Source organism: Phoca vitulina, unplaced genomic scaffold, assembly GCF_004348235.1.
Source record: "Phoca vitulina isolate PV1807 unplaced genomic scaffold, GSC_HSeal_1.0 scaffold1, whole genome shotgun sequence".
Classification (NCBI taxonomy): domain Eukaryota; kingdom Metazoa; phylum Chordata; class Mammalia; order Carnivora; family Phocidae; genus Phoca; species Phoca vitulina.
The window spans coordinates 30134886-30158294 of NW_022589704.1; the positions used below are offsets into that span (position 1 = coordinate 30134886).

General features: G+C 37.8%; 1 protein-coding gene and 1 pseudogene across 1 annotated transcript in view; both read right to left on the reverse strand.

The window, feature by feature from the left end:
- The window catches only part of PARD3B (par-3 family cell polarity regulator beta), a 999887-nt gene that overhangs the window by 135481 nt on the left and 840997 nt on the right, over positions 1-23409 (reverse strand). The window contains exon 20 of the mRNA XM_032403913.1: positions 20231-20533. Within this exon, the coding sequence (XP_032259804.1) occupies positions 20231-20533 (303 nt within the window). The remainder of the gene's footprint in view (positions 1-20230; positions 20534-23409) is intronic.
- Positions 500-1360, reverse strand: LOC116632203 (annotated as a pseudogene).

Genomic DNA, 23409 nt, shown 5'->3' on the forward strand with positions numbered 1-23409 from the left:
ACCATGCAGACTGATGAATGCATCCGATTACTAAACCTCTTTGTTCTCTACCTGGTGTCAGTAAGAGGAACTTCTTTCACTTCTTCACATAAGCCAAGCTCCTTTCCACATCAGGATTTTCTCCCCCTGCTGCTCTTTTGTCTGAAATGCCTTTCATTCCCCTTTTACCACCAAACTCCTCTTAACTACTCACTCTTCTTGTCTCAACTTAAATGTCCCTTTCTCAGTTAATCCTTTCTTGATCCTTCACAATGTCAAATATGTTTATAGCACACTGTGCCTCTCCTTAGTAGTACTTATAATTAAGGAGTGGTTATAATTATTTAATATTTGTCTCTGCCAGTCTATCTTAAGTTCCATGACAGTAAGGACTTCCTTCGTCCAAATCTTACTCAATAAATATTTGTTGAATGAATGGGGATTTTTTTCTTTTTTTTTAGAAACTGCTTATTTCCCATCAACCTTAGTTCCATTTTGTTTGCCTTTGTGGAAGAGCAGCTTAAGACCACTCGGTAGTTGTTCCTATCCATTCAGTGGCCTGAGCAGCAGGAGCTGCGGACCAGTCTTCAGTGGCCGGCTGAGCGCTCCAGTCCTCAGGAGGGAACTGCTGAAGAGGCACCGAGGGCCCCTGCTTGCCTTCAGACCAGTCTGCGACCTCAGGTTGAATAGCAGTGAATCTAGGAGCTGGAGCCGTCCATTCATGCTGAAATTCCTCCTTGGTCACAGCATTTTCAGCAGCGGCCTGCTCTTCCTTTTCAATCTCTTCGGGACCCTGTAGAAGTACAGATCAGGCATGACCTCCCATGGGTGCTCATGGGAAATGGTGCCACGCATGCGCAGAACTTCCCTGGCCAGCATCTACCACAGCAGACCCACTGAGTGAGCTCCTTTGTTGCAAGGCCCATATAGTGCAGGGGAGAGTCTGTGTTACACGGAGCGGTGGTAGGCAGGTTAATGTAAGATGCCTCTGTGAGAGGCCGGTGATCAGCCCTGGGATCAGTAGCCACCAGAAGTCTCGGCTCCCAGATCTCTGCCTTGATCGGGTTAAGTGAAGCTTCCAGCAATAGGAGTGGTTCCAGTAGCAGCAGCAAACTTCAGCACAGCTCGCTGGCCAGTATTCCTGGATGATATGACCCTGACATCAGCTGACTTTTCAATGGCAACAATGGCACGAGCTGCCAGCAGAAGCTTCTCCCAGGTTCTCTTCAGATTTATGATGTAGATACCATCACTCTTCCTTTTGTAGATGTACTGTTCCATTTGGAAGTCAAGGCTGGTACCACCTAAGTGGGTTCCTGCTGCAAGGAATTTGAAAACATCCTCCTTCTTCATTTGCAGGGGATCAAGGGCTCTGGACATTGTGAAAGTTTCCCTTTAAGTTACGATGGGAATGCAAAACAACACCGTAGGGACCCCTCCCCAGGTAGTGCAGAAAAGCTGAATGGGGATTATTAAACAGTAAATTTTATGGAACTCACATGAGTGTTAAAGAATCATGTTTCCTAAGCCCTGGCCTGGGAGCTAAACTGGTTCAGGACACATCTTCAGTGGTTCCTGGATTCCCCTTTTCTTGTATTTTTAGATATTTCTATTCTCTACTTTTTCACCTGACTGATCTAGTGAAAGAGAGGGCATCTTAACCAATAGTGGTAGAAAAATAAGAAAAAAATGACCAAAATTTGAACACTCAATTTGAGGCCATGCTGCAGGCATGACACACATTAACTCTTCAAGTGTCCAATTATCCTATGAGACATGGAATCATTTTCACCCTAGAGGTGAAGAGAGGCTCAAAGATGTTAACATACTGTGGCCAAGGACCACAGAGTGGTAGAATTAAGACATACACCTAGGATTTATACCCAACTTCAAATTCTATGCTTTGAAAACATGAGGAGAAAGATAATAATTTCAAGAGAAGTAATAAACAGACAGTTAAATACTGCTCAAGAGGCAACACAATATATGTAAAATGTCTTAACACTGAGCATATATTAGGTGTTAAATAAATACTATTATGAGCTACCATCACCATCATCATCACTGTCATCATCCTTAGTCTTGAAAATCCTCATAAATATTTTGCTTCTAGAGCCTAAAACTCACATCTGAACAGACTCTAGGCATACTTTATTTGAAATAGCTAAGTTTGGAGAAATTCTCTCACAGAAAAAAAATGACCCAAAAGGAAATTTATGAATTGAGCCTCTTCAAAACCGCATGTAGACTGAAATGATCTGAAAATTACTACTGAGGTCTACTGTTTTACATTTCTTGTTTTCCAGTGAATTAGTTTTGAGACTCGGAAATCACATACACTTGTGAAAGTCGTTTTCCAGACTCAAGACTGGAATTAAGCACACATAAGCCTTTTGGTACTATAATGTCCCAAATTTCTAGGACACTTAGATCTAGTTCTGCTTCTTTCTCTTGGCATTTCTTAGTTTTCACTCACATAAGTACCCAGATAAACCAGTTTTTAAGACGCTTGCCAGCTTTCACCAACATTGGCCTCACTGCTGAAAGAACAAGGCAGGAACAAAGCTGCAGCAGGGAGAAGCTGTGGTAGGAGTGGAGCGCTGCCCGATTAGCTATTCTTTGTGGAAGAACACCAAGGCATGAATTGCAGGAGAAGACAAACCTGTCCTCCCTCTTGCTAAATGTGGTCACCAAAATGGTGAGGATGGCCTACAGGGTCTCTGAGGGAGAGCATGGGAGGAGAGAGAACCTTTGGAAATGCTACCGAGGTAAAGGTTCGTGAGACCAATGCTCAAGAGCAGAGAATGACTGCTGTTCTGTGGGGCATCAACAAGAAAGACCAACATGACAAAAACTGAATGCTGATGACCAATCTCTTCTCCAAAATCAGTATATATTTAAATTTAAATCTAAAATCATTTATGAGTGCCTACTATATACCAGGCCCCATACAAGTGGCTTTCATATATATTAGTTCTTGTAGCCCATTAGCAACAAAGTCTATTGACTATACATTTACATTACCATAACATTAATTCTTAGCATTAAAAATGGATAAGGGAGTTCTATTTTTGGTAATGGTGGGAGACTCTGCCATATTCTCACTTTCATGAGTAGAACAGGAATAGCTGGACAGAGATGAGAGGAAAAAAAAAAAAAAAAAACAACCCCAAAACCTGCTTGGAGACTTTGGAGAACTAAAGGAGCCAGAACTTGAGGGACCAAGAATGATTCTGAAAAGTAGATAAGCACATTGAATTGAGCCTAATATTCTGTGGCACTTTTCTCTGCAAGTCTTTTGCTAATTCATAAATGATACAGAATCAGATGCTAAAAAAAAAATGAGCAGACTTAAAGGCTAAGAGACTTGGAGACTGAGAAGAGATTTTGACATTCTCATAGGATTGGCAAGACAGAAATTAGAGTCCATGGTCTGCTAAGAAAGAAGGGTCTGAGTAAACAACTCAGATTTACAGTTAGGAATACAAAAAGGCTACATTCCAGGAGTAAGGATAAATTATAAATAGGCTATCTCTTATAACAACTAAAACCCAGCTTCCAGTCATCTAACTCTAAGACTAGAATAAATCAATATGACCCTAATCTGCTTGTCAGAAAGCAAAGTAAATCCTCTGGAAAAAGATAACATCAGCCTGAGTTTATTTCTATAATTTTTAAGTACTATGTCTAGCATTCAATCAATGCATACCAGGAGATAGGACCAAAGGACTGAAAACAAAGTGGAAATCAAACAATTTAAATAGACTCAGAGCTAATCCAGATATTTACATTATTAGACATGGTTCTCAAAATAACTGTAATTAATATGTTCAAGAAAAAGATGTGAAGATGGAGAATTTCATCATAGAAGTATAATCTCAGGTAAATCAAATGGACACACTAAAACTGAAAATCACCATAACTAAAATTAGGAGCTCAATAAATGGGTTTAATAGAAGACTGGATGCAGCTGAAGGCAAGGTTAGTACACTGGAAGACAAAGCATTCAAAAATAACCCAACTGAATTACAGGTTAAATGAAGAAGGAGAAGAAGAAAAGAAGAAGAAGAAGAAGGAGGAGGAGAAGAAAGCAAGAGACAGGTACCTGTACAAAAAGATCTAATATTTTTGCATCGAGTACCAAAAGAAAAGAGAGAAAATGGGACAGAAACAATATTTGAAGAGATATTGGCTGAGAATTTTCCAAAATTGATGAAAAACAGATTTAAGAAGCTCTACAAACCCTTACCCAGTTTTAAACACAGCAACACATACATATATGCACACACATAGGCACATTGCACTGAAACTGCTGAAAACCAAAGACAGAAAAAATTTTAAAGCAACTGAAGACAAAAAGTATCTTCAAAGGAATAGCTAACAACAGACTTTGGTGAAAACACTGAAAGCCAGAAAATAAGGGAATGATATTTTTAAAATATTAAAAGAAGAAAAGATCTGATAACTATATACCCAGAGAAAATATTCTCAAAAAGATAAAGATAAAATAAAAAAAAATTTATAAAGAAATAAAAATGGAGAGGATTTGCTACATTACAAGAAATACTAGGGAAATTATAAAGGATAAAAGGAATAATATTCCAGACAGAAACAAAGATATTCAGAAAGAAATAAAGAAAAATAGAAACAGTTAAAATAAACAAATAGTGGGGCACCTGGGTGGCTCAGTAGGTTGAGAGTCTGACTCTTGGTTTCGGTTGAGGTCATGATCTCAGGGTCATGAGACTGAGCTCCATGTCGGGCTCCGCACTCAGCTTGGACTTTGCTCAAGATTCTTTCCCTCTCCCTCCCCTTCTGCTCCTCCCTCTGCTCTCTCTCTCAAATAAATAAATAAATAAAATCTTAAAAAAATAGTTATCATATAAAACAATAATTATAGTATACTTTACAGCTCAAAACATATGTATATTTAAAATATATGAAAACATAGCCTAAAAAGTAGGAGGGATTAAATGTAAAGTATTCCAAGTTTTATGTATTATTTAGGAAATGATAAAAGTACTAATTTATTTTGAAATACAATAAATCAGGAATGTATATTATAATCTTTTGAGTAATAAAGGTACCTAAAAGGAGAATATAAGATTGCATAACAAACTCACAGAGGTAAAAAAAGAAAAAAAATTGAATCATACAAAATTCTTGATTAATACACTTTAAAAAGAAGAAAGGAGAGAAAAATAAACATAGAATGGGTGGAAAAGTAGAAAATGGAGAATAAGTTAGAGGTTTAAACCAAATTATATCTGCAGTATCATTAAATGTAAACAGACTAAATACTACAATTAAAACACAGATTGTTTGACTGGATATCAAAACAAAACCAAATTTAATTATAGGTCTCTTATAAAAGACACACTTTAAATATAAGGATCCAGAAATGTTGAAAGTAAAGAGATGAAAAATATATATTAATTAAAAATTAAGCAAAAGAAAGATGGTATAGCTATAACAATATCAGACAGTAGACTTTGAAGCACTAGTCATTACTAGGGAATAAAGTAAGATGAGTCATGATGATAAAAGGGTCAATCCCACAGGAATTCATGACATTCCTAAATTTTGTGAACCTAATAACAAGCTGCAAAATATATAAAGCCAAAATTGACAAGACTAAAAGGAGAAATTAATAAATCCACAATCATAGGAAGCTATTTTAACTTTAACCAAAATGGGATAAAACTATAAGTCAACAACAGAAAGATAATAGGAAAGTCTCCCATCATTTGGAAATGAAACAACACACTTGTAAATAATTCATGGATCAAAGAAGTCTCAAGGAAAATTAAAAAACAAACAAACATTGAACTGAATGAAATGCAAGCACAACATACCAAATATATAGGATACAGCTAAAGCAGAGCAGGAGGGAAATTTATAGCATTAAATGCTTTCATTAGAAAAAAAGAAAGGCCCAAATATAAAATCTAAACTCCTACTTTAAGAAACAAAACAAAACAAAACAAAAAACCCAATAAAGCCAAGCAGAAGAAAGGAAATAATAAAGAACAGAAATCAATAAAATTGGAGACAGAAAAACAGAGAAAATTAATAAAACAAAGTAGCTTGGTTTTTGAAAAAATCAATAAAACTGACAAAGCTCCAACAAGACTCACAAAGTAAAAAAAAAGAAGAGACAAATTACAAATATCAGGAATGAAACAGAGGATGATATTACAACAGACTCTGCAGTTCAGTAAGAGAACATCCTATCAAGAGAACAATAAGGAGGGCGCCTGGGTGGCTCAGTTGGTTAAGCGACTGCCTTCGGCTCAGGTCATGATCCTGGAGTCTCAGGATCGAGTCCCGCATCGGGCTCCCTGCTCAGCAGGGAGTCTGCTTCTCCCTCTGACCCTCCACCCTCTCATGCTCTCTCTCTATCACTCTCTCTCTCAATAAATAAATAAAAATCTTTAAAAAAAAAAAAAAAGAGAACAATAAGGAAATGCTATGAACAACTCCACACATAAATTTGACAACTTAAATGAACCAACTCCTAGAAAAGTGAAAGCTACCACAATTCACACAATAGTATAGGAATAGTCTATAGGAATAATCTTCTAATTATTAAGGGCATCGAATTTATCATTAAAAACGTCCCAAAAAAGAAATCTCTAAGCCTAGATGGTTTCTCTGGAGAATTCTACCAAATGTTTAAAGAAGAAGTAACACTAGTTATATACAATTTCTTCCAGAAAAAGAAGAGGTGACACTTCCCTTCACATTCAATGAAGCCAGTGAACCCTGGTACCAAAGCCAATGAGAGTACAAAACAAAAGAAAACAAAATGAAACTACTGACCAGTATCTCTCATGAATGTAGATGCAAAAAAAAAAATTTTTAAGATTTTATTTATTTATTTGACAGAGAGAGATAGTGAGAGAGGGAACACAAGCAGGGGGAGTGGGAGAGGGAGAAGCAGGCCTCCCACTGAGCATGGAGCCCGATCGGGGGGCTTGATCCGAGGACCCTGGGATCATGATCTCAGCCGAAGGCGGACACTTAATGACTGAGCCACCCAGGCGCCCCCCCCCAATTTTTTTTAAGATTTTTATTTATTTATTTGTCAGAGAGAGAGAGAGTGAGAGCAAGAGAGAGCACAAGCAGTGGGGAGCATTAGGCAGAGGGAGAAGCAGGCTCCCTGCTGAGCAAGGAGCCCAATGTGGGACTCAATTCCAGGACCCTGGGATCATGACCTGAGCCGAAGGCAGATGCTTAACCAACTAAACCACCCAGGTGTCCCAGATGCAAAAATTCTTATCAAAATATTAGCAAATGAAATTAAGATATGAAAAGAACTATATGCCATGACCAAATAGGTTTTATGCCAGGATGCAAGGCTGGTTCAATGGCTGAAAAGCCATAAATGTAATCCAACATGTTAACAGGCTAGAAGAGAGCAATCACATGATCATATCAGTTGAAGCAGAAAAATCATTTGATAAGGCTCAACATACATTTATGATAAAAACCCTTAGAAAACTAGAAATTAGGACAATTTCCTCAATTTGATAAATACATCTACAGAAAAACCTATGGCCAACATCATACTCAATGGGGGAAAGACCAAATGCTTTTCTCTTAAGATCAAGAACAAATCAAGAATACTTGCTCTCACCTTTGCTGTTCAACATAGTACTGGAAATTCTAGCCAGTGCCATAAGGCAACAAAAGGAAATAAAAGTCCTAACAGATAGAAAAAGAATAAACAAAGCTTCTCTTCACACAGAAATCTGTAGATGATTATTTATAGCAGCTCTATCTGTAAGAGCCCCAAACCAGAAACAACTAATATGTCACTCAATAGGTAAATGATTGAATCCACACCATGAAATATTACTCAGCAATAAATAGGACTGAACTATTGATACCTACAATAGCTTGGGTGGATCTCAAGGTCATCATGTTGTGTGAAAAAAGCCGATCTCACCGGTCACATAGTTACCCATTTACTTGATTCCATTTAGGGAGTATTCTAGAAATAACAGGATTACAGAGATGGAAAACAGATGAGTGGTTGCCAGGGATTGGGGATGGAGGAAAGAAAGATGTGTATAAGGGGATAGCTTGAGGAATACCTTTGTGGTGATGAAATAGTTCTGTATCTTGATTGCAGCAGTGGTCACCTGTGTGATAAAATTGGCATAGAACTATACACACCTGTACCAATGTCAAATTATTGGTTTTCATGTTGTACTATAATTATATTGATGCAGCTATTGGAGAAAACTTGGTGAAGAGTACAAGGATTTCTCTGTACTATATTTGCAACTTCTTGTGACTTTATAAAAAGTTCAAAATAAAGAGTTAAAAATAATTATAACTATATAAAATAGGACTATATATAATAACTATAAGCATAGGGTTATGAAAAAAGGAAAAAAAATACATGAAGTCATGTTGGCAAGAAATGTTCCACCAAATTAAAAAAAAATCTACTAAATGGAGAAGAACATTTTAGAATTTTCTACCCAACTTCAATTCATTCCTAGGTGATTAATAGTAATCTTAATGTTAGGATGATATAAAATACATAGATACTAACATAGATAATATTAACTTAAATGATGCTTAACTGACAGATGCTGCTTTTTGTATTTATATGTACATAGTATGCTGTATATATATATATATATATATATATATATATATATATATACATACATACACACAGTCAAATTCTTCTAACAGTCTTATGTAGGCACTATGCTTATGCTCACTTTAGAGGTGAGGAAACTAAGCCAGTGGGAAGGTGGGAAAATCAGTAGAGAAAGTGGCATAAGAATATCCAGTCAGGCTTTGCTCTAAGGACGGGTATGGCTCAGGCCCAGACCACCTACTGACCCTGATATAGAAAATCCACTGCATTTGCATTGAAGAGAGTATTCCTCCTAGCTTTGTGCTCAGAGATCTTAGCAATTTGGAAAGTGAGGAGCTGAGTAATGGCCAAGTTTGAGGGAATCCAGAGTGCTTGCTCAGGATTAATTAAAAGTCTGTGTAAGATTACGTCTCTTGAATTCTATTTCTGGATGGGTTTATATCAATCCTCAGTCAGCTCTCCGGAGGGGAGGGTATTCCACAGCATATAAATATTAAAACATCTCTTTAAGATGTTGGATATTAATGAGTACTAACATTCAAACTATTTGTTACTGCCCTTTCTCATCCCACTGATTATTTATTGTTTGAAAAGATAAATATAGGAAAGCAATTGACCTAACAATGGCCTATTCCTGATTACACATTGCATTAAATACAGAACTTATAAAGAGGGCACTTTGGAATCTATCTTTAACATTGGCAAAGACTGTGTAATGAAAAGGTATGTGGCTTAGCCTAATAGATTAATGCAAACCACAGGTCACAAGAGGCCTGGAGTAAGTGTGGTAGATCAACACAAAGCTAGCACTACTACAGAGAAGTTGGTCAAAACCCAAGGATTCTGATATGTCCTTGTACCTCCATAGCCTTGAGTACGGTGCTTTGCACATGATAGGCATCTACTATTCTTTTAATGGAATGAATGAACGAATGAATGAATGAGGGACAGTAGGATGTCTGGCAGGTAAGGAGCAACACGCATGCTTTTTGCACATGTTTAGTGGCTTCCACCATTTTCTACTGTAATCTATAGTGACAAATGCATTTTGCATCATGTCCCAGTACTCAGCTACATGTATACCTTTTGTAGATATGCACATATGTATGTTTTACATACACATAAAATCTTATTAAAAATTATTAAATAATTCTTATTATAATCTAGGTAATGATCTTTTCTACCTTATTTTCTTAAAAAAGTGTTGATTGAGCTCACTACACTGTTTTCAAGATGTACTTACAGGTTACAACCTGCAGTTTGAAAAAAAACCTAGCATAGGTGGAAGCTCATGCATGGGTTTTGGAGTCATATCTGGGTTGGAATCCTGGCTCTGATCACTTATTACTTGTGGCACCATAGGCAAGTTTCTTAATTTTTCTGAGCTTCCAGTTTCTCATAGGTTATCTACATTTGTCACCCTGGAAGCTGACAACTTAGGCAGACACAAGTTTAGCATAATCCCAAGAGTAGGGCTCTCAGAAGATGGAAAAGAAAAAAAAAATAATGAGAACATCGAGTTTTAATAGATACCTACTCTACAGGATTTCTGTTGCCTCTCTAAAGCCCCATTTCAAGGGTTCCCTGCTGCTCTTGAGCTAGACACTAATTATTTTATCTTAGATGATATGGCCTTTAAGAATATGGCTTATGTTGATCTTCATTTCTTGCCTCCAGCTGGCTTAATTTATGTACCACACTCCAGATCTTCTGATATATGCAATTACTACCCTAAATGCACCATGTTTTCTCTTTGGGTCTTTGCACATGCTCTTCTGTTTGCACAATTGATTTCTGCTTGTTCTTTAGGTCAGAATATATATTCCTTCAAAGAGCCTTGTTTGACCACCCAGATCTGCATTCAGTGCCCTGTCAGGAGCTCCTACAGCATCTTTGGCTTACCCTTATTAGAGCATGCCACCATTAATATTCCAAAATATCAGCTCTATTCTCTTTGTGTTATTTATATGTCTAAAGAAATTCTGCACACTTCCTCCCACCTCCTCTTTGTAAACTGGATAAGTTAGATAAATATACCTTAAGGATCAGGTCATTTGTTTGAAAAACAGTCCAGTCAGTTCTTAAATGACAGCTTTAGGAAATCAGAGTAATCCTTTGGCAAGCACTCCTCAAACATGTCCACTTATTACCAGTAGGGCTGAAGATGGCAAGGGGGTGGAGGTCTTGCAGATGGATGGTCACTAAGTACCAACCCTCCTTGTCTAGCTCATGTATAATAGAGGAGAAGGTTATCTACATTTGTCACCCTGGAAGCTGACAACTTAGGCAGACACAAGTCTAGCATAATCCCAAGAGTAGGGCTCTCAGAAGATGGAAAAGAAAAAAATTAATGAGAACATCAAGTTTTAAAGAGTGGGGATGGAAGAAAGTAGAGTTAATGGTATATCAGTTATTATTAGCACTTATCTGGTCATAGAGATGGTTTCATTAAGAGATTTCTCATTATTGTTTAAAAGTCACTTAAAAATTGATGGTAATATGTTCTAAGAAAAAAAAAAACTGATTGCTTTGCTCAACTGATGAATTTTAACTCTCTATGGAAATGGCATTTATCACTGGGATTCCCAAACTGAAATGAGATCACGTTGGCTCTGTTTGTAGAAACTAAAAACACATCTCCAAGTCATCACTGTTAAACTTCCTACACACAGCCTAGCAAAACTGTGAGTCAGACGTGAGAGCAGAAAGCCATTAAACTGAAGTAGAAATAAAAGGAACAATCACTAGAGAGAGAGTGGGGACACATACCAACAGAGGCATGAACAGTGAATGACAGAGTCGTGCCTCAATGAGGTGCCAAATCTCTGAAATCAAGAAACTAGGTATCAATTATCCTGCATTGCCCAAATAGCACAAGATATTTTCACACCCAGCTGTTCACACAGCTAGGTGGCTAGGAAGCTTTCCTATTAACACTTTTTCTATCCTTCATCACCCTTATCTTAGAATTTTCCAAAACATACTTTTCAGTGGTCATTAAAACTAAGAATGTATGTCCTCCACCTGCTTTACTTAAGTGATATTAGAAGTTACTCAGACTGAAATATTTCTGTCTCAGCTATGAAAGAGGGTCTACATAATAAGGATAGCCTCCCACAGGAAGTTAGTAATATATTTGAACAGAGTGCTATGTAGCATTAATCTATAACTTTTGCATTATTAATAGAAGTGAAAACAAAAGAAGACAAGTCATCTAGAGGTAATCTATTTGTGGTGGATGCCATAGGATGATTCCCTACAAGCTACTTGCAACTCCTTTCTCCCTTGTCTTTGTTTAGTGAAGATGAAATACTATTTCTCAATACCCTCTTGCACCTAGAAGAGACTTTTAAATATAGTTTTTGCCAGGGAGAAGTTGTTAGGGTCTTCTGTGAGATTTTTTTCAAAGGGATGGACTTGACTGGCATATTTATCCCTTTCTCCTTGGAAAGTGGACCCAAAGCCTAGAGTTGCAACAGGTTTCTTGGAATCATGATGTAACATGAAAAAACAGTCTAACTACTGGGGAAAGCAGAGGAGAAAAATGAAAAGAGGTCACTTAATGAGGCCCAAACCACCTAAATTCTTAAAAGGGTGAGACAAATATATCGGTTGGGATTTCGGTTGTTTACAGCCAAATAGGGTATGATTTGACACACTATTGTTAATGATAGCTCTACTGGGACTCACAGAAAATTGGGCTAGTTCATCCTATGGACTGTGCATGAGCTCGAGCCCGAACTAAATGGAGATTCAAGGGGCAGGAAGACAGCATTAGTTCTGATGACAAGCTTAGGGACATCTAATGAGGTAGGAATGGTTTTTAACAAGCAATCGACAGAGTAGGTAAATGTGTAATAACTGTGCTTTTCACATATATAGATGATATGATTGATATAAAAGAATCTGAACTGTTTTCTAGTTTTCATGCCTTTTAAACCCTCATTTTCTTTTCTGTTTCTACCTTCTAATTCTTATGATTGAAATATACCAGCAAGAGTTTGGGCTAGAATTAGGAATTAACCATCAACTATGTGACCATGAAACAGAATCTAACAGGTTCCCAAACCCATGATTTTAAGGGTCAGAAGCTAAATATAATCAATAGCCTTCCCAAATAGTTGTATTTAGTTCAATAACTTTCTTAATACTTAGCCCAATAATATATAATATTGTCCAATAATACATAGTCTAATGACCTTCTTAAATTGTTACAGTCAATATTTATTGAACCAGGCACTGGGATAATTTCATTTATTCTACAAACAATCCATAGGAAATAGGGTATACTCTTGTCCCCATTTTACAGTGAGGAAACTGAGGCTTCGAAAAATTAATATATTTGAGCCAACTACTTAGAAAGACTAATCCACAGTCTCTGGTCTTTCCCAAATTAAATGCATATGCAATTTCATAATTTTTATAATACGTCTTTTATATACCTCTATTCTAATGGAACACATTATACTGTAATTATTTGTTTATGAGGTAGTTTTCTCTGTTAGACTGACTTCCTGGAGGGTAAGGACAGTTTCTAAACTTCTTTGTATGATCTGTGGAATACAACTCAATGGAAGTTTCCTACAAACATTGATGAATACCTGCTGGGAATCAAGGTTTCTTAACAGGGATACTGAGGAGCTGTGTGCTGTTGGCCACCTTAATTTCACAGCTGTAGTATGTAAGTCAGTAAGTATTTGATAAGCAGATATTAAGTGCCTAGTATTATACTGGACCACAGAAAGTCTTATTTTGCATAATTAAGTCTAAATGGACACATTATTTGTGAATATCAGGAAGAGAAAAAGGCTACAGGATTCACCAAGAACAAGTAATTCCCTTTCTTCTAGATTGGTAAATCAAGAGTTTCTCACAAAAACAGTGTACCTTAATATCACTAAAGTATTTGACAAAGTCTTCCACAATGTTCACAGATGAACTGGAGAATGCACACTAAATAACAGTAGACTGGATTGATAGTTAACTGAACATCCCAAAAAGTGTTGATTAATAGAGGTCTTGAGTGATGAGTTGCAGGGATTATACTTGACATTAATCAACGATCTTATCAATGGCATGGATGAGTCCATAATGATTAAATATGAGGATGGTATAAACCTAGGAAGGATAGCTAATATATTAGAGGACAAAAACCAATACTTTAAAATATCTTTATTGGCTACAACAATGGGCTAAACCTAACAAGCAAATATTTAACTGGGATAAAGAGAATATCCTATGTTTAAAGAGATAATTGTAAAAATACAGGATTTTGCACAATATATTTGGGAATATTTGGCTTGATAGTAACTCAAAATTGATAGCAACAGAACAGAGCTTTTACTTAAAAAGTGCAGTATACATCAATGATGACAGCTGACATAAAAATTAAGGCAGCGTTAATAACAAATTAAGATCAAAAGATTTGCAAGAGTCTCATTGATTTTCTATGCCTTTTTTTCACACTATATCTGAAATATGGTGTCCAGTTCTCCATGCCATGCAACAGAAGGCAATCATAAACTCAATAGACTTGAGCATATTCAGAATATGGCTACCAAGAAGGCTACAGGTATGGGTTATAATTTAAATGACTAGGACTGCTAGAGGAGTTTATACTAAATAAATGATTATACTTCTCAAGGTTATGTGCTTGTTTTCTTCATCTTTGTAAGGCCAGGTCTAAACATAGAGCCCGGTACATATTTGGAGTTCAGTAAACATTTGTTAATGAAGGTGATCGTAGCAATCACCTCAAATATCCAAAGGAAGGGCTACTAATGAGGCTTAGATTCTGTGTCCAGGTAGGTCAATCCAGGATCTATAGTAAATGTTACATGGAGACAGCATTTGGGTGGATACAAAGTGAGCACCTCTGTACCAATTAGAATAATCTGAAAGTAAAAAGGGATGTCTCATGAATTCTTGTCACTGTAAGTATGCCAACACGGGTTAAATGACATCCTGTGAGGGATTTTGTGGAGAAGATGCCTCTGATGGATGGGATGTGAGACTCGACCCCCTAAAGTCTCAATCAGCTCTAAGATTCTGTCAAATGATTCATTCGTTCATTCCAAAAATATTTATTGAGTACGGACTGCTCTAGGAACTGAGGAGATAATGATGAACAAAAGCATACAAGGTCCCTATCCCTGTGGATCCTGAAGTGGAAACCAGTGGTCTCTAAAATGGGCTGTGTGCACATTTGAGGGGAGAAAGAAAATAGAACTATTACCACAGCTTAAAAAGTCTCATTCTCTTATTAACTTCTGTATTTTACAATATGATCTATAATGCATAAAATAATATCATGAGTAAGGTAAGTAAGTGTATGTCACTTACAATCAAAGGCATATATTTTGGGGAGTTAACACCCGAAAGCATTTTCACAGTTAGGGTATGTGATCAAATATATTTGGCAACCTCTAGTAAAGAATGTCAAGTCATCATGTGAGTGAATGCAAAACTGCAGCCATGTCAAGTGCTACACACACCTTCTATTCCCCCTAGTTGGGACTGTTCTAAAGCCTTCATGTTCTTATGCTGTGGGAGCCCTTTAATTGCTGGTGTTGCAGTGACAAATGAGCACATTCTACCATAAGTAGCTGTCATATTTGAATCCTGGGAGAACCAGCACCACGAGAATCCAGTCCTATGATTCTGTCATAGAGATAGGGATTGGTTTTAGCCACCATCATTTACAGAGGAATCCTTTATAAGCCAGCTTTTTCTTAGAAAGGCTGCAGATTCAGGGCCAAGCCTCGAGAAGCAGGGAGTTAAGAGGCAGAAATTAGTTGCTTCTGTTAGGAAGCCACTGTGGGCCACACATATGACATGTCTCTGTGACACAGAGATACATGGACAGATAGAGATTTGTTCTATATAGAGATACCAAAAAATGAAAAATGCAAAATTGTATTTGACCATTATAACATGTAAGGCTATTATGATAATCCTCCTTTAGCAAATAAGGAGGTGAGGATAAATGGCCATTTAATGGTAGGCTGAAGGCCAGGATTATGTGTCACATTAGTGAGCCCTTCCTTAACCCCAATCCTGCCCCACATCTCAGGATAAAGTCCAAACTCCCCATCAAAGCCTGCCAAAGCTATATCTTCTGCTTTTTGCCCAGCTCTTGGACTCTCCCATTTTTATTTCTGGCCATTTACTCTCTCACTCAGGTTTCTATTTTACTGAGCTTCTTATAGTTCCACTAACACACCATGCTTTCTCTCACCCCCATGCCATTCTCTGTGCCTCCCACCCCCAGCTCCAGCTGCACCAGGCACCCTATGCTTCCCATATAAAGCACTTTTCGCACTGTGTTCTCATTACCTGTTTGCATCTTTGTAGCCTCCAGTAGACTGAAAGCTCCAGAGAAAGGTACCCATCTCCCTCCTTGTTCCCCGATGAGCTCTGCACTGAACTCATGTCCTGGCACTCAGTAGATTCAATAAATGTTTATTGAATTATATGCATGAAGATGAAAAATGGCATCTCAGAAAAGTCAACTTACTGAAAGTCATGCAGTAATGTCTGGAAGAGGACTGAACCCAGGTCAGCCTCATTCCAAAGTCCAAGATTTAACCTGCCATTCGCATGTTGGGAGCCAAATGGATGCCAATCCACCTATCTGGGTACTAGTTCCCTTAACTAGGAAATGAGAGTATGGGTCTATATAATGGTGTAGTGTAAGGAAAAGATTGTATAACATAAAAGGAATCTAGAATAAAGTCCTTACTCCATGCTATGTGATGTTGGGCAAGTCACTCAAACTTCTCTGGGCCTCAGTTTCTTTAATAATATGAAAAGGCTATTCTGGATGGTCTCTGAATTCTCTTTTTAACTCTGAAACACAGTTGACCCTTGAACAACACTGGCTTGAGCTGCACAGTTCCACTTATACACAGACTTTTTTTTTTTTTTATAAATACAGCACAGTACTATAAATGTATTTTCTCTTCTTTTTGATTGTCCTAACATTTTTTTCCTGTAGCTTACTTTATTGTAAGAATACAGTATATAATACATATAAAATACAAAATATGTGTTAATTGACTGTTTATGTTATTGGTAAGGCTTCTTGGTCAACAGTAGGCTATTAGTAGTTAAGTTTTTAGGGAGTTAAAAGTTATACGCAGGTTTTCTACAAGCGGAGGTGGGGGTCAGTGCTCCTAACTCCTGTATTGTTCAAGGGTCAACTGTACTATTATGTAAGGAACTTCAAAGTTGCAACCTCTTCCATCCTGTAACAACAATGCTCTCTTTATCACCAAGCTTGCTAAGTTCTTACCACTTTATCAATTCTCCTCACATTGCAATTTCCCTCTGCTCCTATCTAGCTACTGAAATTGTTCTCTCTAAATTAGTTGAAGACCTCTTAGTGGCTATATCCTAAATCCTCTTTTTATTTTCCTTTCTATTGGCCTCCCTGAAGTATTTGAAAGCCTCACCTCTGTGGTCTCTGCTAAAGTTTTTGGCTATTTCTTATTTTTTTTTTCCTGTATCCAGTGCCACTCTCTTATCCCAGGCCCTTCCCATCTTTCAATACTGTAATCATATCTTAATTTGTCTTATAGTCTAATCATCTTCCTCTTTGTCTGCCATCAAACTGGCAAAGCTATTTTTCCCCAAATACAAAACTATCAGCTCATTCCCCAATTATGACACTTTGATGGCTCCCAGTGTCCATGGGATTAGCCAATATATAAATAAATGCCGATTGCACACATCTTCAACTCATCCTCTGGAGCCCAGGGTAGACACCATGATTTCAGTATAACTTCAGAACTCTTCTTAGCACAGATTTCCAGACAGCTACTACCAATCAATATATAAGAACATAAGACGGAACCTCTTCCTTCATAATATGGCTCTAACCATCTTTCCAGACACATTTCCTATTCCTATTACTTTCTTTCCCATCCACACTCCATGTTCTGGATGCTTCAGAGCTTCCGCAACATGCCATGCTGTTTCAGCCCACTTTACCCTTGTATATGCTAATTATACCATAAGGAAAACAATTTTTCTACCAGATCTGGTCAATATTTACTAATCCCTCTAGAGCCAGTCCAATTTCTGCTCCCTTTTGAAGATCCTTCCTGACCAGCGGAGTTAGAAAAATTTCTTTTTCTTCTGTTTACATTATATTGCAACGATCTATTTCCGTATGTGTCAATCCCCTTCGAACTAGAATACAACTTTCTCTGGACTGGGGCCACTTCTTAATCATCTTTGTATCTTCCCTAGAACTTACTACAGTAGCTAGAGCACAGTAGGTGCCAAATGAGTGTTTGCTGAATGAAAGACCAAACAGATGACAAAATGAATGACATGCCTCTAATTGTACATAGGGTAGGCTTGGAACTCATGGTTCCTGCTTACAGACACCATGTGAGATATGCCCACAGCAACACTCCTCTTAGACTCACCTTGTTCCCAGGCATACCAGGAAAGTTGAGAATTTCATGATAAAGGACAGTAATAATATTAACAATGATGATGAGCGAGCGCTTATGGTGTGCCGAGACAAAAACTGCTCATTTTAAGACTTAAAGAACAAGGAGCAGAATGATCTTCAAATATAATTAAAGAGAAGAACAGAATAGAGATAATTCTGGCATAAAGAGTCATACTTTGATCTATTACCCAAAAAAATATGACAAGTGACTAAAACTCCACTGAAGACAGAGCTTTAGATCATTTATTAATACAATGGGAGCCAAAGGAAAGACGATCACTTATACCTCTGTCTGGGCTGGGGAGTAAATAACATTTTTTTTTTTATATCATTCTATACTGGCTACAGTGAACATAACCCTAAGAAATTTCTTTACTGGGCAAATCTACATGGGTGAAAATTAGCTTAGGATAGAGTCTCCTCCTGTTCCAAAGAATAACCATAGGATCTGGAAAAACAAAATAAGCGTTAGGTGACAAAAATTTAGAAAATGATAGTGCTGATTGTTGTATGCTCCTTTTAGAGGCTTACAATGCATGTTAGCATATTGGGGATATGAAGACTGCAGTAAGAAAACCTGCTCGGTGGGGCATAATCCAGAATTCTCCATATGCATTTGGCCAGTGAACTTTTTTTTTAAATAGAATGTCTTGTGTTTATTTCCATGGAATTAGTACAGGGAATTATTGGCTTTGGAGGTTCCTAGAAACAGTCCCTCTGTGCTGGGATTCTAGCAGTGGGCATATGCAAAGGAGATTGCTATGAAGACCTGTCTGATTTAGGGAAAATAAGATTGGCTTTGGTCTGGGCCAGAAGAGACTCAAGAGTGGTATTATCATTTACATGATAAAAATGCAATCCTAGATGAAGGCTTAGAAGAAAAGGCCAACTCTTAATCAGTCGTTTGAATTAACAGTTTAGTTATTGGGGCTGTCTCACACAGTCATAGGAATTTATATTTTCATTTTATCCCAAAGAAAAACTTGACCATCTTTCTTTAATACTATCAACCTGGAAGCTTGACAGTAAGGATTAAAAATTGCTCCTTCCTTCCCACTTGGTTATTGGAAAGGCTCTGAAAGGTAATCAGTCTTGTGAAGCTACACTTTACAGTCTGCATAAAAATGCCATGATTTCCCTTCCTCTCCCCAACCTAATTGAAAGTGCATAATATCACCCAGCTGGGGAAATGTAAACGGTAAACAGATGCAATGTATCATGCTATCTCACAAAAGCTGGTTACTAATAGGGACTGGGTGGTTGTCAAGACCAAAAGAAATCTGGAAAACAAGTCTTTTTTTCATCTAGAATGAGAGCTCTTTGTGCCTGCCACCCTTCCCTCCAGAATTCAAGCTGCAGCCAGATTAAGCCAAGGTCAGTCAACTCATTCCTTGCGTGTGTAATTCCAGGGGTCACCTAACAATGTATATTGACTAAAACTCTCTTATATCAGCCTTTCAAGAGATGAGACATTTTATTTGTGGCAGGAGGTGGGGTTGAAATCATTTTGTTCCCTACCTACTTCAATTGTACTGACAGATGGTCTTATTATCTCTTTCCTTAGCTGCTAAGCCTAAAGATCCTTGGCCTTGTCACCTCTTATCTTTCTCTACTTCATCAAACTCCTATTGCCAAGATTATCTCCTTTTCTACCTCTGATAATCCATGAACATCTATACAGGATCACATTTTCCTTGAGTGTAAAATCCCAACCTTGCTTTTCAAGGTCCTCTGCACCTCTGCAGCTCTCTGTAATTCCAGCTCCATTATACCTACGTGGAAGCCACCATTCTCTGACTCCTCACCTCCCAGTGTCATGACATCTTCTCAAATAAGTCTTTCACAGTAGGACTTGTAGGAGAAAGGACATTATTCCTTCAAAGGTTTCACCATTAGTCCTCTGCCACAATATCGCTTCAAAAACTGCTCCCTGTTGCACCATGACCTCAACAACTACCATTCATTCATGCCACCTTATGACTGGTTTTTTGTTTTATTTTTGATGGCTAATACCTTACAGGTGGGTCAAAGCCTAGCTCTTACCAAGGGGACTATCTCATTTCAGTTTTAATAGATTAAAAGGATATATTTTTATCGGCTTCAGCAGGAGAGATGACTTGAAACTTACGGAATTAAAGCCATATTTGTCTTTCAATAAGTTATATTACCTGTCAACTGGCACCGGTGGATGATATGGTTTGTTGACCTTGGCATAGAGACCCTCTAAGTGGTCTCTCTCGGGAGAGAGAGGACGGCCATCCCGATGGTAACCCAGGGGTCCAGCCCGAGGTGGAGATGGTGACCTATAGACACTTGCTGATGTACACGGTTCCCGGAAGTGGTTCACTCTGGCATAGTTGGGGTCCATTTCATCATCGTCCATATCATGCAGTGATCCAACTGCACCAGTAGCATAATCAATAAGACCTCTTGCCTGCTTTTCCCTTAGCTCCTGATGTTTTGCTCCAATCCTGAAAAAAATGTAGAACAGGTAGCAGAGACATATGTGAATTTTATGTGGTAACACAATGACAGACTCTCCTGAATCTATGTTGATTTCTCCTAGTCAGTCACTTAGCTGTTACTCTCCTGTTAACCCAAGATCACACCATACAGAGATGCCAATGGCATATCAGTGGGGTTAATTTTATATCTCTGACCTTTATTTGTTAGGGGGTCTTGACTTTTATAGCAATGGAATACGTATTTTGACATCTTGCCCACAGATGACTGTGCTGACTGCAGAGTCAGAGGCTGATATTTATTAAGGTTCCCTTCCTACAAATGGGTGTGCCTGTGGGAACAGTTAGTATGGAAGATAATATGGAAGTCTTCCTTGGGAGAGGGATGTATGTTAAAGAGCCCATCAGAATCCCATACTTTGGCTAAGATTTCACTATTTGGTACCCTGGAGTTCTAGTGTATTCTTTTAAAGGAAAGAGCTTGCAAAATTGATTTAAATATGAAAAAGAAATACTGAGGCTTTCTGGTCACTGGAAGCAGTGGGATCCGAGGTAATTTATGAGAGACTCTAAGTTTTTTGGTTACACAAATGGGGATCATGGTGTCTCATTATATAGGGGCTAGGGACAGAGTAAAATAGTGAAGAGATTAATAGGCTCCTGACAGAGATGAATTGGCACATATAAGTGAATTAAACATTACTGGCAGAACTCCACGGCGCTCAAGCCTTAAGTGATATTACAAAATGCTACTGCTAATCAGTGTACTCTGTAGACTGCTGGGAATGGGAGCAGGAAATATACCTAGGTGGATTCCAAATCCATCTGAATTTTAAGAATTTGACATTTAATCTGGAAAGTGTTAGATCAGCTCTCCTAAATTCTCAGTTATGTGTTAAAATGGAAAGGTCACTGTGGCATCTTATTGGACAATGGTGATGTGATGGTGTCAGGAGGTGTTCTGTGCTAATGAGGAAAGAAGTAACCTTACATCATTGGGCAAACAGGGTGCACTCTGAGAGAAGCCAGGCAATGCTGGCTCTGCCAGCCAGAGGAAGAACTCAGGAGAGGATGGGGACAAGCCTGAATCCTGGGCTCTGAGGATACAAGAGGGTTGTGGGCTAGAAGTGAAAGATCTGTACATGCCTGGACACATGTATAGAGACCTTGGATGAATTAAAAAAACAAAAACTGAACTCTCTCAGTACCTTCTCCTCTTCAAGCAAAAACAGCTATTTTTGCACAGGGCAGCTAGCTTAATTTTACAGAACATCAAACTCTTTGTAAAAATCTTTAAAAGCCATCATCTTTATCTTTCAAGGTATTTCCTCTTTTGCCAGAATGGCTCTTTTTTTTTTTTTTTTTTTTTTTTTAAAGTGGAGAGAAGGAAGGGGGAAAAAAAACACGAAGAAGAAGGTATAGGACAAAAATCCAGCATCTATCCCCAAGTCACAAAAGACGAAAATAAATGCCAGGATACATTATTGTGTATCTCTTTGACTAAATCAAATCATGTATCCTACACATAAGTAATTAGAAGAATTTATATTTTTGTAAAGAGGAGCTTGAATCTCCAAGGGATTTCGAATGAAGATGAAAGGAAGATTACACGGTAGGGTACCTGTTAAGAAGCCCTGCCTGTCCCCGTTCAGTGCACATTAGTCCTAGATTCACGGATGTTTGTTTTGAATAATTTTTTATAAAGAAGATAACTTGCTCTCTTCTGCAACAAAACCGTCCTTTCAGGGACAGTGCAGACTGGATTATCAGAGAACGCTCACTGCACTACAATGATAGGGATGGATTTCCATGGCAAAGAGAGCGCAGGACATCAATAAAGTCTGGGGGTGGGATTCTATGTGGTTACTATGCCTCCTCAGTGCGATGCCTTCATGAGAAATCATTCAGCAGAAAGATGAACATCTCGTGGTTGCTGCATAAAGCTACACTTGTGCATTAATGAAAGAAGAAAACACCAAGCCTGGTTTTTAAAAGTCACAGAAATAGAACACCGGTATCTGTGCTCCTTATCTCATCACTTCTCTGTCTTAGAGGTTTTCTCATTAATTAGGCTTGCTGGGTATGTAAAGATTCTCAGACGAAAAGTACTCTGTGTATGCAAAGCAGTATTTTATCTTGCATTTTTTTCTTTCTAAAACAAAACTAAATTTCTCCTTGATCTTCTCTGCACCACTGAGTGTTTCAGTAACCTATTTCATATTAATCACTCAGTAGGTGAAATAGTAATTTCTCTGAACCGTCATTATTATGCCATATATCAGAGTCTCTCCATGTGGGGGAGGACAAGGCAATCTGAAAAGGGGTGTATGGAGGCAGAAGAGACTCTCTCCGGAGAGAAATGTTGAGGAAATAGATTTTTTTGTTTTTGGTAGCTCTGACCTCTCTTTGCCCCAATCTAGTGTGAGAATTCTAATTGTTTAGAGTCCTTTCCACTTCAAGGTCTTCTTATCACTGGGAACTCAACCTGTTAAAATACCTATCTTTCAAAATAGCTCTTGACAATATATCTTTTTTACTGGATAGTACCACCAGCTTCCCCATTCTCCCCAGCACAATTTCTTCTCTCTCTTTCCTTACAAAAGCATTGTCATTTCTTTCTTTCCATTATAACTCTTGGATATCCTCTTTTATTTCCATTTCTTTAGACAAACTCTAGTATTTAGGCATCATATTGCCTAGCTGTGCATTGTCCAATACGGTGGCCACTAGCCACATGATGCTGTATACATTTAAATTAAAATTAATTACAGTTAAATAAAATGTAAAATTCAGCTTCTCAGTGTCACAATTCACATTTCAAATGCTCAACAGCCACACGTGGCTCATGACTACTATATCAGACAATGCAGATAGATATAGACTAC